This window comes from Copidosoma floridanum, unplaced genomic scaffold (genome assembly GCF_036245765.1).
Source record: "Copidosoma floridanum isolate Cflo_tuat_1 unplaced genomic scaffold, Cflo_Japanese_pri ptg000006l, whole genome shotgun sequence".
Taxonomy (NCBI): domain Eukaryota; kingdom Metazoa; phylum Arthropoda; class Insecta; order Hymenoptera; family Encyrtidae; genus Copidosoma; species Copidosoma floridanum.
Window position 1 is genome coordinate 6,325 of NW_028321883.1, and position 21,770 is coordinate 28,094.

At 34.3% G+C, this 21,770-nt stretch overlaps 1 protein-coding gene across 1 annotated transcript; it reads left to right on the forward strand.

The window, feature by feature from the left end:
* Positions 1–283: 283 nt before the first annotated feature.
* LOC149375479 (uncharacterized) lies at positions 284–2,429 on the forward strand. The gene is made up of 3 exons (XM_089598496.1): positions 284–322; positions 433–2,316; positions 2,424–2,429. Exons 1-3 carry the CDS (start codon positions 284–286, stop codon positions 2,427–2,429), a joined length of 1,929 nt encoding a protein of 642 aa, XP_089454622.1.
* Positions 2,430–21,770: the final 19,341 nt, after the last annotated feature.

Genomic DNA, 21,770 nt, shown 5'->3' on the forward strand with positions numbered 1-21,770 from the left:
AGTACAAATAATTATTACATTTTGCTATTGCTAAAATATTATGCCCCCTTTCGACCCTTCACATAGAACGGCATTATGTGCTCTATCTTCCTTCAAGTAAATAAAAATAGAATCTAAAAATTGTATTGCCATTAAAAGGTTAAAAAACTTTATTTTTAAAATAACAATTAAAAATAAATATTAATTGATTGTACTTCCTCATGAAAAATTATATTAACAGGTAGAATCAGACGACTCTATGTCATATTCCGAGATGAGTATGCACTCGCAAAATGAGCCGGAAATGGATCAACATCATGAAGATGAAGTGATGACTGTAGACGTACGTATTATTTTTACAGTAATAAAAAAGCGTAAAGATGGAAATCGACAAAAATAAAATATTTATTTGCTTATCTTAAATATAATGTATAAATTTATTATGAATTATAGGATATTTTTGAAAGGATGTCTTGCATAAGTAATGTAACTAATTTTCACGAGATGTCAGCTACTTCAGAAGAAAGTGCGTCTAACTTTAATGATTCTGATTATATGAATCCTAAAAGTTTGAGTGATTTTGTGAGCAGCGAATATTTTTCCCAAAATATTTCGACGCCCATTAATAAAAATAGAGGAGAAATTTTTTTAATGATTCTCAAATTCTCTGTTTTAAATTGTTTATCGGCAACAGCAATAACTAATTTGTTCAAGATGGTAAATACTATGTTTAAGGTGCCTATTCTTCCTGATTCTCGACATATAATTGACAAAGTCTTAAATCCAAAAAGTGACGAACAATACCACGCTGTTTGCCCCAAATGTTTCGCATATGTTGGTGAGTTTAATGTTGTTTCATCCACAACAGTTTGCAGCGTATGTTATTCAGAAGTTGATACAAAAAATCCAAGTAGCACAAATTTCTTCGTTCTTATCAACCCAACAGAACAAATTGCAGATTCGCTTCAGTTCAACAGCGAATATTACAATTATGTTGTTAGTGAAAGGACACATAATTCTGGTTATCTAGAAGACATCTACGACGGTAAGCAATACCGCAAGTTTGTAAGCTCCTTACCAGTAGCAGATCGACACAGTTACGTCAGTGCAGTCTTTAATACAGATGGCGCGTCGAAATTTAAGTCATCTAGTTATTCCATATGGCCATTGTTCCTGCAAATAAACGAATTGCCAAGACAAAAAAGAGTGACAAATCTGATAACATGCGGACTTTACTTTGGGAAGAAAAAGCCCGAAATGGCTGTGTTTCTAGACAAATTTGTCGATCTTATCAATAATATAACCGAAAAGGGTATCCCTTGTAATATTTTAGGAGAAAAACGCAACTTAAAGTTGCATGTACTTGCTTGCTGTGTTGATTCCGTAGCTCGAGCTCCAATGCAAGGCATTAAACAGTTTAACGGCCGGTATGGATGTAATTGGTGTCTACATCCTGGTAAATATGCTGAAAGGAGCATGAAATATCCGTTTATACACCCTGTACCAGATAATCGCAGTCATGACACAACTGTTAAACTAATGCTCGAAAGCAACAGAGATCATAACTTTGGTATTAAATATCCGTCGCCTCTGATTAACTTGCAATCATTTAACATTATTCTGGGTTTCGTTCCTGACTACTTGCATTGTTGTCTCGAAGGCGTTTCAACTCAATTCGCATCGTACTTTTTTCAAAATGTGAGTGATGATAATATAAAGTTATTAAATGAAATAATGAATGAAATAACAGTTCCTCAGCAAATAGCTCGTTTATGTAGGCCATTAAGCTATATGAAGGATTGGAAAGCTCGAGAATGGGAGAATTTTACCTTATATTACAGCGTGCCATTATTATCATTAATTTTACCCAGAAACAAGCTAAATCACTGGCAGCTATATGTAGAGTCATTGTATATATTGTTAAAAGATAGCATTCACATTGATGAGTTAAATGCTGCTGACAGAATGTTATGCAAATTCGTTTATGACACTGAAAGTATATACGGGATAAAAGCAATGACGTATAACATTCACCAGCTACTACACATTTGCGAAGCAGTTGTTAATTGGGGACCATTGTGGACAATATCAACATTCTGTTTTGAGTCGGCAAACTTTCATGTATTAAGAGCCATTAAGTCTTCTAAAGGTGTAACTCAACAAATTGTAAGATTCGTTAAACTGAACCATTGTCTTCTAGTGGTTGAAGAATGTATAAATCAAGCGTCTCCTCAAGTAGAAGTATTCTGTGACAAAGTTCTGTTAGGTAGAGTAAATCACTGTAGTAAAATATCAGACATAACGTACTTTGATTGTAATTACAGCACCGAGACAAGAGTATGTGAATCTATAGAAGAAATAAATCAAGACGATTCAATCAAAATATACGCTAAAATGATAAAAAACTCATGTTTGTATGAATCTTGTTGTATTGTAAAAAGCAGGTCTAAAAATTGTTATGCTCAATTAAATGATAAAAGTTTTATTCAAATAATTGGTTTTATAGTAAATACTACAAGCAATCAAGAAAATTCTGCATGTCATATTGTACGAACAAACATTTTTTCATCAATTTCTAAAGCATTACACGTTGTTGAATCTATTGACAATTCAGTTACCATAATTGACACTAAAAGTATCAACAGAATATGTGTTGTAATAAAAAAACTTGATGAAATATTTCTTTGCCCAGTTCCAAACTTGATGCACTACTAAGTTGTGACTAGTTCATTAGCAAAGCAATAATTTGATAAACGAACAATATTGTACGAAGTTTCTACAACTCAATATGTAATTAAAAATCAATAAAACTAAATCTTACCATCATTTATCGCAATAAAAATGCTAGTCAAGGGCAGTATGAAAAAAGTTAAGGTTTTTTTACGTACCGATCACGTTGTTTTGACTCAATTCCTGTATAGCATTATTTTTTTTTAATAGATATCTTTCCGAAAAAAAAAACTTGAAGTCAATTTTTTTTAATTCAAAAAATAAATCAAACCCAATTTTGGGTTGACTGATTGAAAATTCGCGGATAGAGGCTCGTACTTTGCATCTCTCAACTAAAATCGTACTTCCCATTTCTTTACGCGAGTTTTCAATCAATAAACATATATTTATAGACTTGATATATTTCTGGGAATGCAAAAAATCGTCAAGTATTCTTTTCACAAGAAAATAGCTATTCTTTAAATTAATAATGTTATTAATGAATCAATTCAGAACACTATCGGTAACTTAGAAAACTGCAATCATCTCCGGACTGTCCTTGGGCTCTTGGGCATTCAGATTGATACTCTGAAGTTTCTACCTTACCATCTGCTCTACTTTAATGATTGTATATTGTGTATTAATTAATTATGCTACAGCTAATTTTTTTGAACTAACGAGATGATCCGCCAAACCGGTACTTTTAGGAATCTATTAGAACGCAAATTATTGCAATCTATTACAAATTGAAAGAGAAGTTATATTGTGCTATCATGAAAAAGTTCTAAGGTACAGATTTTGTGGAATGTATTATTTTCTCAAAAAGTAACGCATTGGATGTTTTCAAATTCGAATAGGACTTCTCAAATAATGAAATGAACGTGGTTTTTTGAAAATTCAATTTTAAAATTGATCTTACTCAGTATGTACGAATGTATAGGTTATGTATTATTAGTAATGATAACTATAGTTTTTTAGTTAAGTATTTACAAAAACCAAAAAACCCACGTTTGTCTTATAACTTTAGATGTCCTGTTCAAATTTCAGATCATTCAATGTATTACTTTTTAAAAAAAGTTACATTTCATACAAAAAGTACCTTAGTACTTTTGCATGATTGCAAAATATAATTTTTCTCATTCAATTTGCATTAGACTACAATAATTTCTGCTTGATTGTATTAGCACACCAGCGTGGTGGGTGTTTTCGTTGTTTTACGTAAAAAAAACTTTTTAATAAATTGATAATAGAAATTTATTAAAGTAAGAGAGTCGATAAAGTAGAAACTCCGGCCAAAGTACTAAATGCCCTTTAGGTGCCTTAACGCTACCTTTACTTTGTAGTATCACAGAACGAAATATTGATGACAATATCTTAGACGAAAAGAACAATTAAAATTTGTATTTTACATTTTATTTTTATACAGTTCTTTGTTATCAAACAAATGTTAGCCCGTTAACAATTACTGTTATTTGGCTTAGTCATAATTGTAATTTATTATCAATTCTTTCAGAATGTCAAATGTTCATTGTGTGTATACATTATCTATATTTTTATGTATGTCATTAATTAGTAATGTATTTAGTACCTAAAAGTATTTTCCTATTGACAGACAATAAAAATTCATTGGATTAGATTTGCTGGCATTTGTTTTTCATTATAAATACTTAATCATGTTGAAAAATGAAGTCAGAAAAGTATTCAAAAACATATATTCTTGAGGTCAGTCTAACTATACAGTTTTCTTAACGTTTAATCAAGTTACATTGTATTTATTTTGTATTTAATGAAATATTTTCACACTTCATAGCCTTAGAGTTAAAATTTTTTTAAGCAATCTCATTTGACATCTCATCTGAGATATCACCTGAGATATCACCTGATGTTTTGGCATGAGATCTGACCTGAGATCTCACCTGAGATCTCACCTGAGAAATCACATGAGATCTCACCTGAGTTCTCAGGTGAGGTTTATTAGAAGGGCGCAGCAGCAGCAAGCTGCTGGACAAAGGTAAGTATAAACAGAGTCTATTGGTGTATTAATAGACGCGTGCACGCTTATGATTGGCCCTTATAGGTAAGAGAATATCCTAAAGCGCGAGATTTCAAATCTCATAAACTAAATTTTCTATTAATAAATTTACATCAGTACAATGTTACTAATGTTGCACAGTCGTTTTAAGGTAGTTTTATTAAACAGCTAATATGAGTACGACTCCACTTCTACAGTATAGAAGTGCTACTCAAAAATTTGCTCCAAAATCAACTGATTAACAAACGGTGTTTACATTGCCTGAACACATGCTCGGTTAGTTAAGTAAAGGTGGGGGTAGATACCAACCTAAGAGCTAACCAACACATCATTTCCAAATACAATCCGTATTGTCAGACTTGTGAAGTTGGCGCCCGTAAATATTAAATAATAATATTTTCCACCCATTCAGGGCTTAGACGATATCCCCTTACTTGCGGATTTATCCTCCATTCACTTGAATTTTTTATTTGCGGATAAATAGTTTGCGAGATATTTGCAAAATAAAAAGTCGAAATTAGGCGCGGCGCTGAAGTATAAAAAACTTTATTTTAAGTGCTAAATTGGGTTAAAATCCAATTTTACTTATACGACTCGATTCCTCCTCATTTGCGAATTACGGAGGTATTTAAATTAACGTAATTAAATGTCACAAAGTTTTTAAATAATGAATTTAATTATTGAGTGAGAGTATCTAGTAACTTTTGTCTAGTGACTTTTGGTCCAGTGTTCTTTGAATTTTCAACTGGTATGTAAGTATCTAATTATTAAAATTTTTTCTTTAAATCTGGTTTATGATGACAGAATTAAAAAAGTTCTAGTCACTCGACAAAGAATATTGGAATAAGGAAATTTTTTTCAAATAATCATAACTAAAAATTGACATAATACAATAGTTGTGATGTTGCATAAAAAAGTTTAATTTTTATTTGTTCAGTTCGATGGATTGTCCCAAAATATCGGACACGGATTTTTTGTTTCATATTTTTATTTTAATCTTAATTCTGTTCGTAGCAGGATGGATAAAATCTTTTAATTGTTTTTGTTTTTTTTTATAGAGATTATTAATTTCTTGTATTTTTTTTTTTTTTTTTTTCATAAAGATTATTTTTTGATGACTATGCAATCTAGTGTAAACCCATTTAATGAACATTTTTTTAAATTAAGTTCTTGTAAATTTATTACTGGGTCACTTTTATCCGTTTCCACTGGTCGGTAACTTGATCTTCAATTCGCCTTAGATCATTTACGCGCGAAATTTAAATGCTTGAGCCATTTTCTAAAACTTGTTCAAACAAAATTATTACTTGCGTGCTGAGCTGTGTCTTGTCTTGTAATGATTATAGCTGTACTGCTACTTTTTAGTTAAGTTGTTATTACTTTCTTGAATAACAATAAGCATTAAAATTTCGCGCGTAATGAATAAATATCAGTTCACAGTGTTTGCCGCAATAGATTTCAGGGGCCGTAACATATAACTTTTTTTTGCTTCACAGGCCTATGTTATAACATAGGCCGATGTATAGAAAAATAGTTATATGGTACGGATCCAGGTATTGGATTCTTAAGATAAAAAATCTGTACCTGTTGACAAATAAATTTTTCCTTGAGTTTGAAGTATGTAATGTATGTGTGTGTATTTACCAAAAGGCTGAATAACTCATAACTAATAATTAATAGATTAATACCTACTAGAGCTTTCTATTCTGATAAATATTATGTGTAGGACCCGCTGTACAGAGGAAACGACATATACTGAACAACAGCAACGGAACACTGGACCAAAAGTCACTAGACAAAAGTTACTAGATTCTCTCACTCAATAATTAAATTCATTATTTACAAACTTTGTGACATTTAATTACATTAATTTTTATACCTCCGTAATCCGCAAGTGAGGAGGAATCGAATCGTATACGTAGAATTGGATTTTAACCCAATTTAGCGCTTAAAACAAAGTTTTTTATACTTCATCAGCGCCGCGCCCATTTTCGACTTTTTATTTTGCAAATATCTCGCAAACTATTGATCCGCAAATAAAAATTCAAGTAAGTGGAGGATAAATCCGCAAGTAAGGAGATGGAGATATCGTCTGAGCCCTGAATGGGTGCAAAATATTAATGTTTAATATTTACTGGCGCCAACACTTCACAAGTCTCGACCTTCGAGACGTGACACGTGACACGTGACACTTACATACACATACACATGTATATGTACATATATACTCACACGCATGCTTCCATTAAGGGGGCTCCTTCACGAAAGTCCCCAAACAGAGGTATAGTATTTCTTGTAAATAAAAGTCTACTGAATTTAATGGTGGTCTAAATTATACTTCGAATGGATCAAAATTTTGAGAAATCCGAGCTCAAAGTTGTAACTATTAGCATGTGTTACTATGGGGCAGCGTGAAAAACAATTTGTTTTCGTTTATAATAAACCTAAATTAAATGTCCCAGCAGACTGAATACATACGTTTTGTAGATGAAGTATCTTCCTCTGTAATATGCTGTATTAAAAATTGTGGATAAAGGAGCATTTTAGCGAGATATTTGTGATGGAATTAAATAAATAGTGTCCGGGAGGTCAGGAGGTCACGTGGGTTGCAGACGTACTTGTTCACCTAATCGCGCGAGTTTTCAAAAAGTTGAGATTTGTATAGCTTGAAGTTTGTATGTATACCTAGCATTATTTTTATCGAATAATTGTATTTACAATTAACATTACTTAATACGTCTCCATTTCATATTTCATCCAAGAATTAACTTTACAAACATACCTGGTATAACCTCTTGAGTGCCTCTTTTTTCTCATATTTTGTTACATACTTTTTTTCGTGAACTTGCCTTTCCTCCATCCTCTTGAGACTCTATGTGCGTGGTAAGTATTCTTTTTTTTTAGGTGGATTAGAAGGACCGTCATTCATTGTTTATCAATTAAATGATGTTAATGACATACAGATACTATAAACACTATATAGGTAGAGTAATAGCAGAAAGGCATGCAAACACGACATATATATATACCATATACCTATATATTACATCGCTATACTGCACCAACACAGCTGGTGTACCACTGTACCCTCGTATGCACTAGAGTGGTCAAAACAACAATTAATTTTTCGTACAAAGTTAAACTACACACATAAATATCATTTTTCCCACTTCATACGTTATTAAAAATATCATAATGATTTTCAGACACATTTGTTTATTGAAACACAAAACTTTATTTTTTGTTTGTCTTTGACCTCAGCAGTAGTCGTAGGAGCCCCCTTAATTGATCGTGTTTGTTTCTGCTTGTTTATTCGGTTCTATCTATAAGTATATTATAATATTAAACAAAAGTTGAAAGACAAAAAGAAAAATTGGAAGAATGCACAAATTTTATGAATAAAAATTAAATAAGCTTGATATACTTAGTATGGTTACTATAAGTACGAATACAAGAGAAATAAATTACCAACGATAGACTGCTTTTCAAGTAAATTACGAATAATTTGATCAAGACATAGTATTTGAGTTTGTAGCTATAGTGATAATAATGTCGAAACTAATATTAGATTTTAATTTGTCAAAATTCAATCATCATTTTCTTGTATGTTTCTAAAAATTAGACATTGTATAACACTAATCAGTGTTTAATAAAGCAGTGATAATCTGCTTACAAGATTTTTCTTTATCATTTGCTAAAATTATTCATCATTGTTTTCTATCCAAAAGCGTTGCATATACATACTCAGTTAAAAATTTATAGCTATAATTATACCTATAAATTATAGCTATAACTACCTATAAAATAGCTATAATAATGTATAAAATTCAGCCGTAAATATAGCTATAAATTACAGCTGTAATCATCTTTTCACAAATTTTGAATAAAAATTAGTTTAAAATCAGATTTTTTCAACATATATCGATCAGTATAGACGGTATCATCCGTGTGATAACAGTAAAACTGCTGAGGGCCTAAGGTATTTTCAAACAATTTTTAAAAAACTTGAAATTTTATATGATTTCTTGTTTTTTTTTTCTACTTAAGTATTCAAAAATACTTCAGACCCTCTGTTTTACTGTTATTATACGGATGATACCACCTGTGCTGAGCGATAAATGTTGAAAAAATCTGATTTTAAACTAAATTTTATTCATTATTTGTGAAAAATTTACAGCTGTAGTTTATAGCTATATTTATGGCTGTATAAAATACATTATTATAGTTTTTTATAGGTATAGTTATAGCTATAATTATAGCTTTAAATTATAGGCATATTAACAGCTATAAATTTTTGACTGAGTAATTATACCATAACCCCTACTGTAGTAGGTATACCTGTAGGTAGTATTGTTAGTACAGCTGATGCATCGAGAGAAGAGTTGGCGTGCTGCACGCTAAAAAGTTGGTGCACAAAGCCCGCACAGTTGATGGTGCACGGAGAGGGAATTTACGGGTTTATCGCATGGAGGGTATCTGGCTGTTAGCGCATGCAGCCTCCCCATGCGTCTAAAACGCGAAGCTGATGCGCTGGATGCCAGCCAGTGCTTGTGTTAAGGCCCGTAGAGTGTTACATGCTATCAACACATGTGAGTACACGGCTGCGAACCAAGAAAAGCCGTAGCCGAAACTCATCGACTATGTCCGAGCTGAAAACGCAAGGAGCATGATGGGTTTAACGCATGGTGGCTCTTGCGTTTTGGGTATCAGCTGATGGTTGGCGGCGTTGGCACGAGGCGCGAGCGCCTATATATATATATGCTATGTATGTATATATACATGTAAATATGTATACATTTAACGCTGTTTCTGTTCTTTTAAGTATTACATATGAAAATGTGTTACAAGTATGAACTTTAAACGCTATGCAAGTTTTAGAAAGGAAAAAAAATTTTAATTAATGTAACAAAATAAAAAATTGTATAATATAGGAAGTTTTTACTTTCTTTTTTTCTCGCTTGTTTCTGCTGCATGTAATGAAGGAAAAATAAATGTTGACGTACTCAAAATTTACGTTTGCGTTTCTGACACAAGATAAGTATTGTTGCAATAAGATATTTCTTAATAAATATTTGACAAATAAATTATTACTGCCTATTCTAACGTACATATATGTATGTTTATATATATACACATATGTGTGTAAACTTATTTCTGATGTTTTGGTTAGAAATACCACAACATTGAAAATTTTGTGCGAATGCATCATCTTTATATACTTACGTACCAAATTAAATGATTTGCGATGAGATGCATAAGCTGTTACACCGTTTGTCACTCGTACACAATGCACATCTCAAAATTGCTGCACTTAGTACATTGGAAAGAATCGAAAGGCTATGAGAATCATATATGCATAACGTGTATACATATACGTATATAGCAGACTCTTGCGCCAACCATCAGCTGATACCCAAAACGCAAGAGCCACCATGCGTTAAACCCATCATGCTCCTTGCGTTTTCAGCTCGGACATAGTCGATGAGTTTCGGCTACGGCTTTTCTTGGTTCGCAGCCGTGTACTCACATGTGTTGATAGCATGTAACACTCTACGGGCCTTAACACAAGCACTGGCTGGCATCCAGCGCATCAGCTTCGCGTTTTAGACGCATGGGGAGGCTGCATGCGCTAACAGCCAGATACCCTCCATGCGATAAACCCGTAAATTCCCTCTCCGTGTGAGCAGTAAGATAAATTTTGTCGAGCCGATCACCAGCGTTGTCATACCAGATGCCAACAGATGTAGGTGAGCTGCATGCCAACAGTAGATTTGTTCGATTAAGAGGTTGCGAGCGCTCCGAGCGCTCCAAGTGCTCGTGACTCAGGCCGCCTGTGGATAGCCGTATGAGACCCAGTTCAACGTAATCGCGAGTAAACAAACCGTTTTTTTGTTTTGATTGCATAGTTGGAAGGTTTTCTATTTTTTATCATGACACCGGAAAATGTTAGTATTATGTTAATGTTATAAAATATAAAATTCATATGGAAATATAAAAGTAATTGTATGTTATATCAAATTCGATCATCCTCAATATCATGCCCACATTCGCCACAACGCAATTTTATTAAAGTCTATTGCAAATTCGTAAATGCTTAGCTAATCTCATTAATTGAAACATAAAAAAAAACACTTACCGTTTGTTTTTCCATTTAAAAAAAAACTTGGTAAAACCTTAAAGCAAAAACTTTTTTGAGAAACTTTTTTAAAAACACTATCAGCTTTTTCACCTCGTAACTATACTAGAGCTGTCGACAACCACTTTCTAATTCGTATGAAATAAAATAAAATCGCTTTTATGAATCATTGATTACTATTAAAAATAATATAGGTTAGCTGGATCTTACACGGCTATCCACAGGCGGCCTGAGTCACGTGCACTTGGAGCGCTCGGAGCAAGAACGCGTGTTCGGGCTAGAGTTCGGAGCACTCCGAGCGCTCGGAGCCTCTTAATCGAACAAATCTAGTGAAGTCGTGCTGCGCACCGATGCGTTTGTGCTTTGAGCTCCAAATTGCGTTAAGCATCCAAGGCATATTATTAGTATGATTATTTTTAATTTAAAAACTTGTTATGATTTGTAAAATGTATAAAATATGTAATAATGATTGTATATTATCTTATTATGTTTTTACTTGACAGATATTTTTCAATACTTTGATTTAAGAGCAATTAATTTTATTCACTTATTCAATTTTTTTTTTTTAATTCCTACAATAAGCTCTCCAATTTGTAAAAAAAGCAAGTATACTCACTTATGTTGTTATAAATAAATACAATTTAAATGTTCCCAAACAGACCCAACTTAGAAAAGCGAGTTGACTTCATTATTATAAATGATAAACAAGAAAAATTTTAAATGTCTAGTATTTTGAAATACTTTTATTTTACGAAAAATAAATAAACTTATAAACACGTAAATTAAGATAACAAATAACATTTTGTCGCAAGGTAGTGTTTTTCCTCTGCTTGTATTGACAAACAAGGACTGATATTTGGAAGCTCAGCGGACAGTGGACAGCACGAAAACGCTATTGGCGCACAGCTCACCCTCAAAAGTTGGCGTCCAGCACGCCAAAACTCGTCTCAGTAAGACGGTCTCACTGCTTTCTGTTCTCGTTGGCGCGCGACGCACTCGCTATTTTGGCGTACAGCACGCCAACTCTTCTCTCAGTGTATATGTTATTATACATATATGCATATAACCTGGCCATCAGACTCAGGTGGTACCAATCTAGGATTGTAATAGGGCTCTGTGTGCCCTACTGATTGATATTTTGTAATCACATATGTATTAATTCCATCTGTATTTACACTTGTAAAGTTACTTGGAATTCTACTTGGAATTCCACATGGGATTTTGGATTGGAAACTCCAAGTGTCATTCCAAGTGGCATTCCAAGTAGAATTACAAATGACCACTAAAGGTACATTTTTTCCTTTTTTAAAATAGTTAAAATTGAAATTTCAAGCGGTTTAATGGTCTTCATAAATGTTTTCATCCATATAGTAACACCAAAGCAGAGGGGTTCAAGTCATTTCAAGAAAATTTTAACGAAAAATAAAAAAATCTATTTTTTCGAAATCTGAGAACAAACACTTGAACCCCTCTGACTTGGTGTTACTATATGGATGATAACACCATACATAGCCATTATACTGCTTGTAATTTCAATTTTAACTATTTTAAAAAAGGAAAAAATGTATCTTCAGTGGTCATTTGTAATTCCACTTGGAATGACTCTTGGAGTTTCCAATCCAAAATCCCATGTGGAATTCCAAGTGGAATTCCAAGTAGAATACCAAGTGACTTTACAAGTGTAAATACAGATGAAACTACATATGTGATTACAAAATATAAATCAGTAGGGTGGGCGCTAACTGGGGTTGAGAAAGTTATCGTCTATCTAGATTTTCCTTGTACGCATCGAAAGATTCAAGAGCGGAAAGGTAAACACACACACACACACATACACATATATCTTCCTATATTATTAGTCGTAAGAGTTAGAGCGAGTCCTATCAACGATTTCTAACGCTTTTTTTGGTATCATAGAAGCTTCATCTCAAATAATTACTTCTACATTACGTAATTTTTGCTTATCTGGCTTAAACTGAAAGAATGCACTTTCTATAGTGCTTAAGTCTAAAGGAAGTCTAAAAGTTCTGTAAGTGGTCATTCCCTTTGGGAGCAGAGTATAAGCAATACCTGTCCAAGCCATTGTAAGATTTTTTTTTTCAATTGATATGAAATAATAAATTAATGTTTTGTATAGAAAAGTTTTTCCAGATCCATCGATGAAAAAAAATTTTTTCCAAGTTTTATTATTTCTTGAAAAATTCGACGTTGATCATGACTGAGTTGTGAAAACATTTCATGGAATTTATGTTTGCAAAATATTCTTTCATCATTGTCAGTATCGATATTTTTTAGTAAGTATCGTTTCTGTTGGCGCATGTAACGTTATGCTGCCTTTTCAACTATGAAAATTTTTCGCATGGTTTAGTATGTCTGAAAAATTTTTTGGTAATATTATTTGGAACAAATACAAAAAATTTTTCATTAAGATTGTAAAGATGATCAAAATAAAGCTCTTTTACAATCAAACGAAATTTTTTATTCTGAAAATATGTCTTGTAAAGAATTTAGTTTACCAGAACTGGTTCTGGCTGTAAATAGCTGTTATTAGTCAGGGAAAATAAAAAGTGATTGTTAAAAATTCATGCAATTAATTATGATCAATATACATTTTCTACATATATAAATTTTAAGTAACAATTAGGATAATTCGGGTTTTTTTCCATACTTCATAAATCTAATTTGCAATTACGGGGGTTGGTGCGCAGAGCGCGCTGGGGGCATATATAGTTATATAAGCTTAGAAATATCTATTGACACATACAGAATAGACAGCTCATTTAAAAAAGAGAGCCACTAGAAAAAGTAATAAAGCTCACTAACAAAAAGTCAAGGGCACATCTCTCTGTCTATATAAACTTTATCACTTTTATTCGAAATTAGCAGCTTGTTCTTCATATTTTCTTAAAAGCAGACCAGTAATCATTCCCCAACGTAAAAAATTTATTCCCGAGTATTTTCGAAAAATGCCATAGTCTTCCGAATCCTGTAAAATATACTTCAACATATTATTTTTATACTAACAATTAATTTTATCATTTTTTAAGGATTTAAAAAATATTAATACAAACCTTATTTTGAAAAAATTACACTTATAACACAATAAAAGGGCTGGTTTGCGCGTCAATACGAAGATTTATTCAAGTTTCATTATTTTAATAAATTACTACGGCTGACAAAGAACAGCGTTTATTGTTGTTAAATTTAAAAAGAGTTCGTGAGTATAAAAAATTTTGAAGCGTGGAATAATCAATGAAGTGGGAGTATTTAATAATGAGAGTGATTTGCAAATAAAAGATGCTAATGAATGTCATTACGAATTAGACTTATATGTGTCGCCTATATTAATTATTGAATTTTATTTTTACATCTCGCTTTATTTTTCTAACCCTGTCCTTAATAGGTTAATTGGGATGTCGATGTTGGCCCCACATCAGCGTTGGGTGAAGAGGATTCCCGCAGTGAAAATGACGGTCAGTAACATAAAAGTTACTGTCACTAACATACCAATCTATAGAGTGTTGGAGAAGCGAATAGGCAGAGAAGAAGGGGGCATTCCAGAGGTTCTCACCAGTGCTCCCAAATGTGACTGGCAAACATGTGAGAAATAACACAAGCACCAATCCCCACACAACCCGGAGCGCTTACTGGCCGCTTTGTTTATTTAAAATAAAGTGAATAAAACAAGCGCCAATCCCCACACAACCCGGTCCGCTTAATGGTCCCTTTATTTTTTTAATATAAATATAATAATAAGACAAGTGAAAATCCCCACACAACCCGGTGCGCTTACTGGCCGCTTTGTTTATTAATTAAATAAATAAAATATCACAAGCGCCAATCCCCACACAACCCGGTGCGCTTACTGGTCCCTTCATTTATTTAAAATAAAGTGAATAAAACAAGCGCCCATCCCCACACAACCCGGTGCGCTTACTGGTCCCTTTATTTTTTTTAAATGAATATAATGATAACACAAGCGCCAATCCCCACACAACCCGGTGCGCTTACTGGCCGCTTTGTTTATTTAAAATAAAGTGAATAAAACAAGCGCCAATCCCCACACAACCCGGTCCGCTTAATGGTCCCTTTATTTTTTTTGAATAAATATAATGATAAGACAAGCGCCAATCCCCACACAACCCGGAGCGCTTACTGGCCGCTTTGTTAATTTAAAATAAAGTGAATAAAACAAGCGCCAATCCCCACACAACCCGGTACGCTTAATGGTCCCTTTATTTTTTTTAAATGAATATAATGATAATACAAGCGCTAATCCCCACACAACCCAGAGTGCTTTCTGGTCGCTGTAATAATTAATAAAATTTATTAAGTAACAACGCGAGTGCTTATCACCTGACTATCCAGGATACTCACTGGTCACCACTGGTTGCGCTTGAATGATTATTTAATGCTTTTTAATGATAATTATTGCTACTAGTAAGCGCCCCAGCTTATGGAGTGATTGTCGCTTGCCTTATTACTATATTTATTGTAAAATAAGTATGCGACCAGTAAGCGCACCGGGTTGTGTGGGGATTGGCGCTTGTGTTATCATTATATTCATTTAAAAAAAATAAAGGGACCAGTAAGCGCACCGGGTTGTGTGGGGATGGGCGCTTGTTTTATTCACTTTATTTTAAATAAATGAAGGGACCAGTAAGCGCACCGGGTTGTGTGGGGATTGGCGCTTGTGATATTTTATTTATTTAATTAATAAACAAAGCGGCCAGTAAGCGCACCGGGTTGTGTGGGGATTTTCACTTGTCTTATTATTATATTTATATTAAAAAAATAAAGGGACCATTAAGCGGACCGGGTTGTGTGGGGATTGGCGCTTGTTTTATTCACTTTATTTTAAATAAACAAAGCGGCCAGTAAGCGCTCCGGGTTGTGTGGGGATTGGTACATGTTTGCCAGTCACATTTGGGAGCACTGGTGAGAACCTCTGGAATGCCCCCTTCTTCTCTGCCTATTCGCTTCTCCAACACTCTATAGATTGGTATGTTAGTGACAGTAACTTTTATGTTACTGACCGTCATTTTCACTGCGGGAATCCTCTTCACCCAACGCTGCCCCACATAATCCCCCATTACACTCCGCCATCTATTTCTATGTATTTGCCCTGGTTGGACCTACATAGGGAACTGGGTAACTAATGTAGGCCTAACATGAAGCCCTTTTAAACTTCCTGATCGGGGATTGGGCTCATTACAACTTGAGATAAACTCTTCATTTAAGCCTGCCCAAGCCCTGGCATCGATGTATGGCTTGCCTGGCCAGGCCTTGGTTTTAGCCTTTGGATCACATTTTTGTCGGGAGGTTGCTATCTTTTACCTTACTTTACCTGGCGTTTTGAAAACTGATAGGGGCTGTGTTCGGTAATTTCCACCAGCCAGTAAATATAAAAGACATATATGGCAATGTCGCTTTATTGGAGGCGCCACTGTCGCTATTCACTGGTGCTCCATGCTGTGTTCGGCAATCTCACCAGTAAAAAAGCAGACGACGTTAAGGGGGCTCTTGTTTATGTTTTTATATTATAGCAGAACGTCAAAAAATAATATCACGAAAAAGAGCAATTAGATCGACGTCGTCTGATTGTTACGGGTGAGATTGCCAAACACAGCACCAGTAAATAGCGACAGTGGCGCCACTGTCGCTATTCACTGGTGCTCCATGCTGTGTTCGGCAATCTCACCAGTAAAAAAGCAGACGACGTTAAGGGGGCTCTTGTTTATGTTTTTAAATTATAGCAGAACGTCAAAAAAAAATATCACGAAAAAGAGCAATTAGATCGACGTCGTCTGATTGTTACGGGTGAGATTGCCAAACACAGCACCAGTAAATAGCGACAGTGGCGCCACTGTCGCTATTCACTGGTGCTCCATGCTGTGTTCGGCAATCTCACCAGTAAAAAAGCAGACGACGTTAAGGGGGCTCTTGTTTATGTTTTTATATTATAGCAGAACGTCAAAAAAAAATATCACGAAAAAGAGCAATTAGATCGACGTCGTCTGATTGTTACGGGTGAGATTGCCAAACACAGCACCAGTAAATAGCGACAGTGGCGCCTCTAAGGACGCGACGTTGCCATAAAAAGCGTTGGCTGCGATGGTCAAAAGTTTGACGCCAATCGCAACCTTCAGAGCGCTTCTTTATCAGCACCACTGCCGGCCAAGCTGTTAACTATCGCTGTGAACTATACATATATAGATATGTGCGCATGCGCACATCAGCGATAGTTCACAGCTTGGCCAGCGATTGTGCTGATAAAGGGTGTAATCCGCAACCACCGCGAGCAGTTACATATGTAAGACGTGACAACCTTGCGTGGTTGGGGGCGCTACTGTCGATTTACTGGTGATGTGATCCGCAATCCTGCCAGCAGTAAAACTGTTATTTCTATTTTTGCTGTGATCCCGTGCAATTCCGCCAGCAGTAAAGCTGTTATTTCTATTTTTGTTTTTGGCACTTGAAACTATTTTTTTTGGTCTGCGTGTTTGTTTACGTCGAGCACAATATGCTTTGTTTACAATCAGAAAATGTCACGAAAAAGAGCAAGTAGACCGACGTCGTCTGCTTTACTGCTGGCGGGATTGCGGATCACATCACCAGTAAATCGACAGTAGCGCCCCCAACCACGCAACGTTGTCACGTCTTACATATGTAACTGCTGGCGGCGATTGCGGATTACATTCAAAGAAGCATTCTGAGGCCGCGGTTACATAGACGGGTTCGACTGCGTCTGACTGCGTCCTCACGGGTTTGACGTACGTCCATCAGAATCGTGCCTAGTTTTTTGCTGCCAACTTTAAATTAAATAAGTCCCAAAAATATCCGTTGTATCCACACATTTTTTAAGATTATTCAAGGTTTGCACGTTGGTAGTGAAGAACTAGGCACGATTCTGACGGACGTCAAACGCGTGCGGACGCAGTCAGACGTGAACGCGTCTATGTGACCGCGGCCTGAAGGTTGCGGTCGGTATCAAACTCTTGACCATCGTGGCCAACGTTGGCCATACATGTCTCTTATATTCACTGGCTGGTGGCGATTAGGGTTGCCAACCGTACTCTTAAATAGAGTATTGTACTCTATTTCATGGAAGCGTACTCTATACTCTATAATGCTCACAGAGTACGCTAAAATACTCTATTTTTTGGTACACCAGGTTTTTTTTTATTTAATTGAGCGCGCCATTACCGATGGTAGGTTAAGTAACGAACGTTATTTGAAAATTCATAGTTTCAATCGGGGAACAATATCCTACTGTTCCAGCCGTTCCGAATGCGTATTTCATTTCGGTTCGATGTTCGATTGTAGAAGGGAAGATTTAAAAAAATTTGTTTCTGCAGTTGATGGAGAATTTCATGAACTTCGAAGGCATATTGGTACTAGATGGTTGTCATTACTCCCTTGTGTCGATAATATTTTGTTGAATTGGCATGCTATATGTGTATATTTTAAAAGTCTTGAGGATGATTGCCCAACAATAATTAGTGATCTGTTGATGTTAAATAGTGAATACGATTTAATTGGAATTTACTTAAGTTTTGCAAGTCATGCTTTAAATATATTCCAAAAAACTATTAAATCTCTTGAGGGTAACAATATAACGATTGTAGATGTTTTCAGTATAATGAATAATTTAAAAACAGATTTAATTCAACGACAAAACGATAAGTTTTTTGGCTATACAACAAAACAAAAAATGAAGCCGATTTTACAATCGTTGCCTGGCCTCTTTAATGAAATCAACCAGAATTTTTCTTTATATATAGACAAATGCTTAATTTATTTACAAAAATGGTTCGATTTTAGTAATGATAACTGGTTATTCTCACTAGATTCAATATCTTTGAAAACAATTATTGAATTTGATCAGTTGGAAAAAATTATTGAAGGAAAACTTAATTTAAAAAAATTAATCATAGACATGGATAGATTGTACTCAGAAGTAATAGTTTTTAAAAAATTACAGGAAAAGTTAATAAGTGACACTACTTTTATGCAAAAAAATACTGCAGAGAAATGGCAATTTATTTTTAAAAAATGTTCAGACGAATTTTATAATTTGAAAAAGATTATTGGCTATATATTGTCTATTCCAGCTACTTCAGCGTTCAGTGAGAGAATTTTTTCACTCATGAATATAAAGTGGCGGGAAGAAAGAAACAAGGCATCATTAAAATTAATAAAGAATGAGCTTCTGATCTATATAAATTTAGAAATAGAATGTTTACAATCGCATAATTTTTTTAAAAATAACGTTCAATTGTTATCTGCTGCAAAAAACGAAAAAAAATACTGTTTTAAAAATTAAAATAAAAAATACTCTATTTTTCAGGTCTGTACTCTTAATTTTCCCTCCTTCGAACCAAATGTACTCTATTACAATTTTAAAAAGTTGGCAACCCTAGTGGCGATTGCCGAATACAGCCACGAACGTGAGTGCGTAGTTCGGGGCACTGTATGTACAAGCACGCGCTTGCGTGTTTGTGAAAACTTCACCTTTTGCATGTTAAGAACTTCAATGCTGACCTCCTGGACCATTGGTTTAAATAATTAAATAATTGATGACAAAAGAACTTATAAAACATATCCTATGCAAATATCAAAGCCTGAAAGACAGATATATGTACAATAAGGTATATTGTACAATACTCTATATTTATAATAAAGATGAATATTATTTTAAATTATAGCAGCAGATTTAGCAGAGAAAAAATTAACAAGGAAAACATTGATTAATTTCAGAATTTGTGTTTTTATTATGTGGGTATCTATTGTTTATTAGATAAAAAATATTCTAATGTATTTGAAATTTTTTTTTTATTTTGGAATAAAAGCTTGTTTGCATTAACATTGTGTCTTATTCAATTTTGTGAACAAATAAATTTACTATCTGCACGTATGAGGTCCCTACGATCAGCATACTATGCATAGATGGCGTGCAGTAGCTAAGAGAAAAATGGCGTCACTGACATACTACGGCTATAAGGCCTATAAGTGACGACGGTATACGGTTATTGTGGACTGTCTTATGTGACAACATATCCGTCACGCTGACGTGGGGAGATCATGAATAATACATTTGTGTCAATGGGACGCCATTTTTCTCTTAGCTACAGTACGCCATCTATACTGAGTTTGCGGACCGTAGGGACCTCATACATTGAGACTTGTGAAGTTGGCGCCCGTAAATATTAAATATTAACATTTTGCACTCATTCAGGGCTTAAATGAATTCTCCTTACTTGCGCATTTATCCTCCACTTGAATTTTTATTTGCGGATCAATAGTTTGCGAGATATTTGCAAAATAAAAAGTCGAAATTGGGCGCGGCGCTGAAGTAAAAAAACTTTGTTTTGAGTTCTAAAGTGGGTTAAAATCCAATTCTACCTATATGATTCGATTCCTCCTCATTTGCGGATTACGGAGGTATGTAAATTAATTTAATTAAATGTCACAAAGTTTGTAAATAATGAATTTACTTACTGAGTGAGAGAATCTAGTAACTTTTGTCTAGTGACTTTTGGTCCAGTGCTCCGTTCCTATTGTTCGGTACACGTCGTTTCCTCCGTACAGCGGGTTCTACAAAATATTTATCAGAATAGAATACTTTAGTAGGTATTAATCTATTAATTATTAGTTATAAGTTATTCAGCTTTTGGGTCAATACACACACACATACATACATTACATACTTTAAACTCAAGGAAAAATTTATTTGTCAATAGGTACCGATTTTTCATCTTAAGAATCTAATATCTTGAATCTATTGTGGCAAACACTGTGGACTGATATTTGTTCATTACGCGCGAAATTTTAATATTTGTTGTTATTCAAGAAACAAATAGCAACACAACTAAAAAGTAGCAGTACAGCTATAATCATTTTAAGACACAGCTAAGCACACAAGTAATAATTTTGTTTGAACAAGTTTTAGAAAACAGCTCAAGCATTCAAATTTCGCGCGTAAACGATTAATTAGGCGAATTGAAGATCAAGTTACCGACCAGTGGAAACGGATAAAAGTGACACAGGCTGTGTTCGCCTGAGGCTCTGTTTGTTATTAAGTCTGTTAAGGTCACGTGATCATTTATCATAAGTGCGAGGAAGACAGCATGATGTCACCATCTCAGTGTCTCACTCGCACTTATCATAAATGATCACGTGACCTTAACAGACTACAAACGGAGCCTATGCAAACAAAGCGCCAGTAATACATTGACAAGTACTTAATTTAAAAAAATGTTTATTAAATGGGTTTGCACTAGATTGCATAGTCATCGAAAAATATGTGTGTGTGTGTGTGTATTGACCAGGGGCCGTACCTTATAACTATTTTTATGTACATCGGCCTATGTTATAACATAGGCCCGCGAAGCTAAAAAAATTTATATGGTACGGCTCCCGAAGGCTGAATAACTTATAACTAATAATTAATAGAATAATGAAACGACATGTACTAAACAACAGGAACGGAGCACTGGACCAAAATTCAGTAGACAAAAGTTACTAGATTTTCTTACTCAATAATTAAATTCATTATTCACAAACTTTGTAACATTTAATTACATTAATTTGTATATCTCCGTAATCCGCAAATGATTAGGAATCGAATCATATAGGTAGAATTGGATTTTAACCCACTTTAGCACTTAAAACAAAGTTTTTTATACTTCAGCGCCGCGCCCATTTTCGACATTTTATTTTGCAAATATCTCGGAAACTATTGATCCGCACATAAAAATTCAAGTGGAGGATAAATCCGCAAGTAAGGAGGAATCGTTCAAGCCCTTAATGGGTGCAAAATATTAATATTTAATATTTACGGGCGCCAACTTCACAAGTCTCATACATTGGTCACAGTTATAAGTTAACTGGTCAGCCAGGGTAGGACCAGTG

Excerpts from the sequence above, each read along its gene's own strand:
- LOC149375479 (XM_089598496.1), top strand. The coding sequence starts at position 284 with ATGGATCAACATCATGAAGATGAAGTGATGACTGTAGAC. Across the intron at positions 323-432 it reads ATGAAGTGATGACTGTAGAC|GATATTTTTGAAAGGATGTC; the intron begins GTACGTATTATT and ends TATGAATTATAG.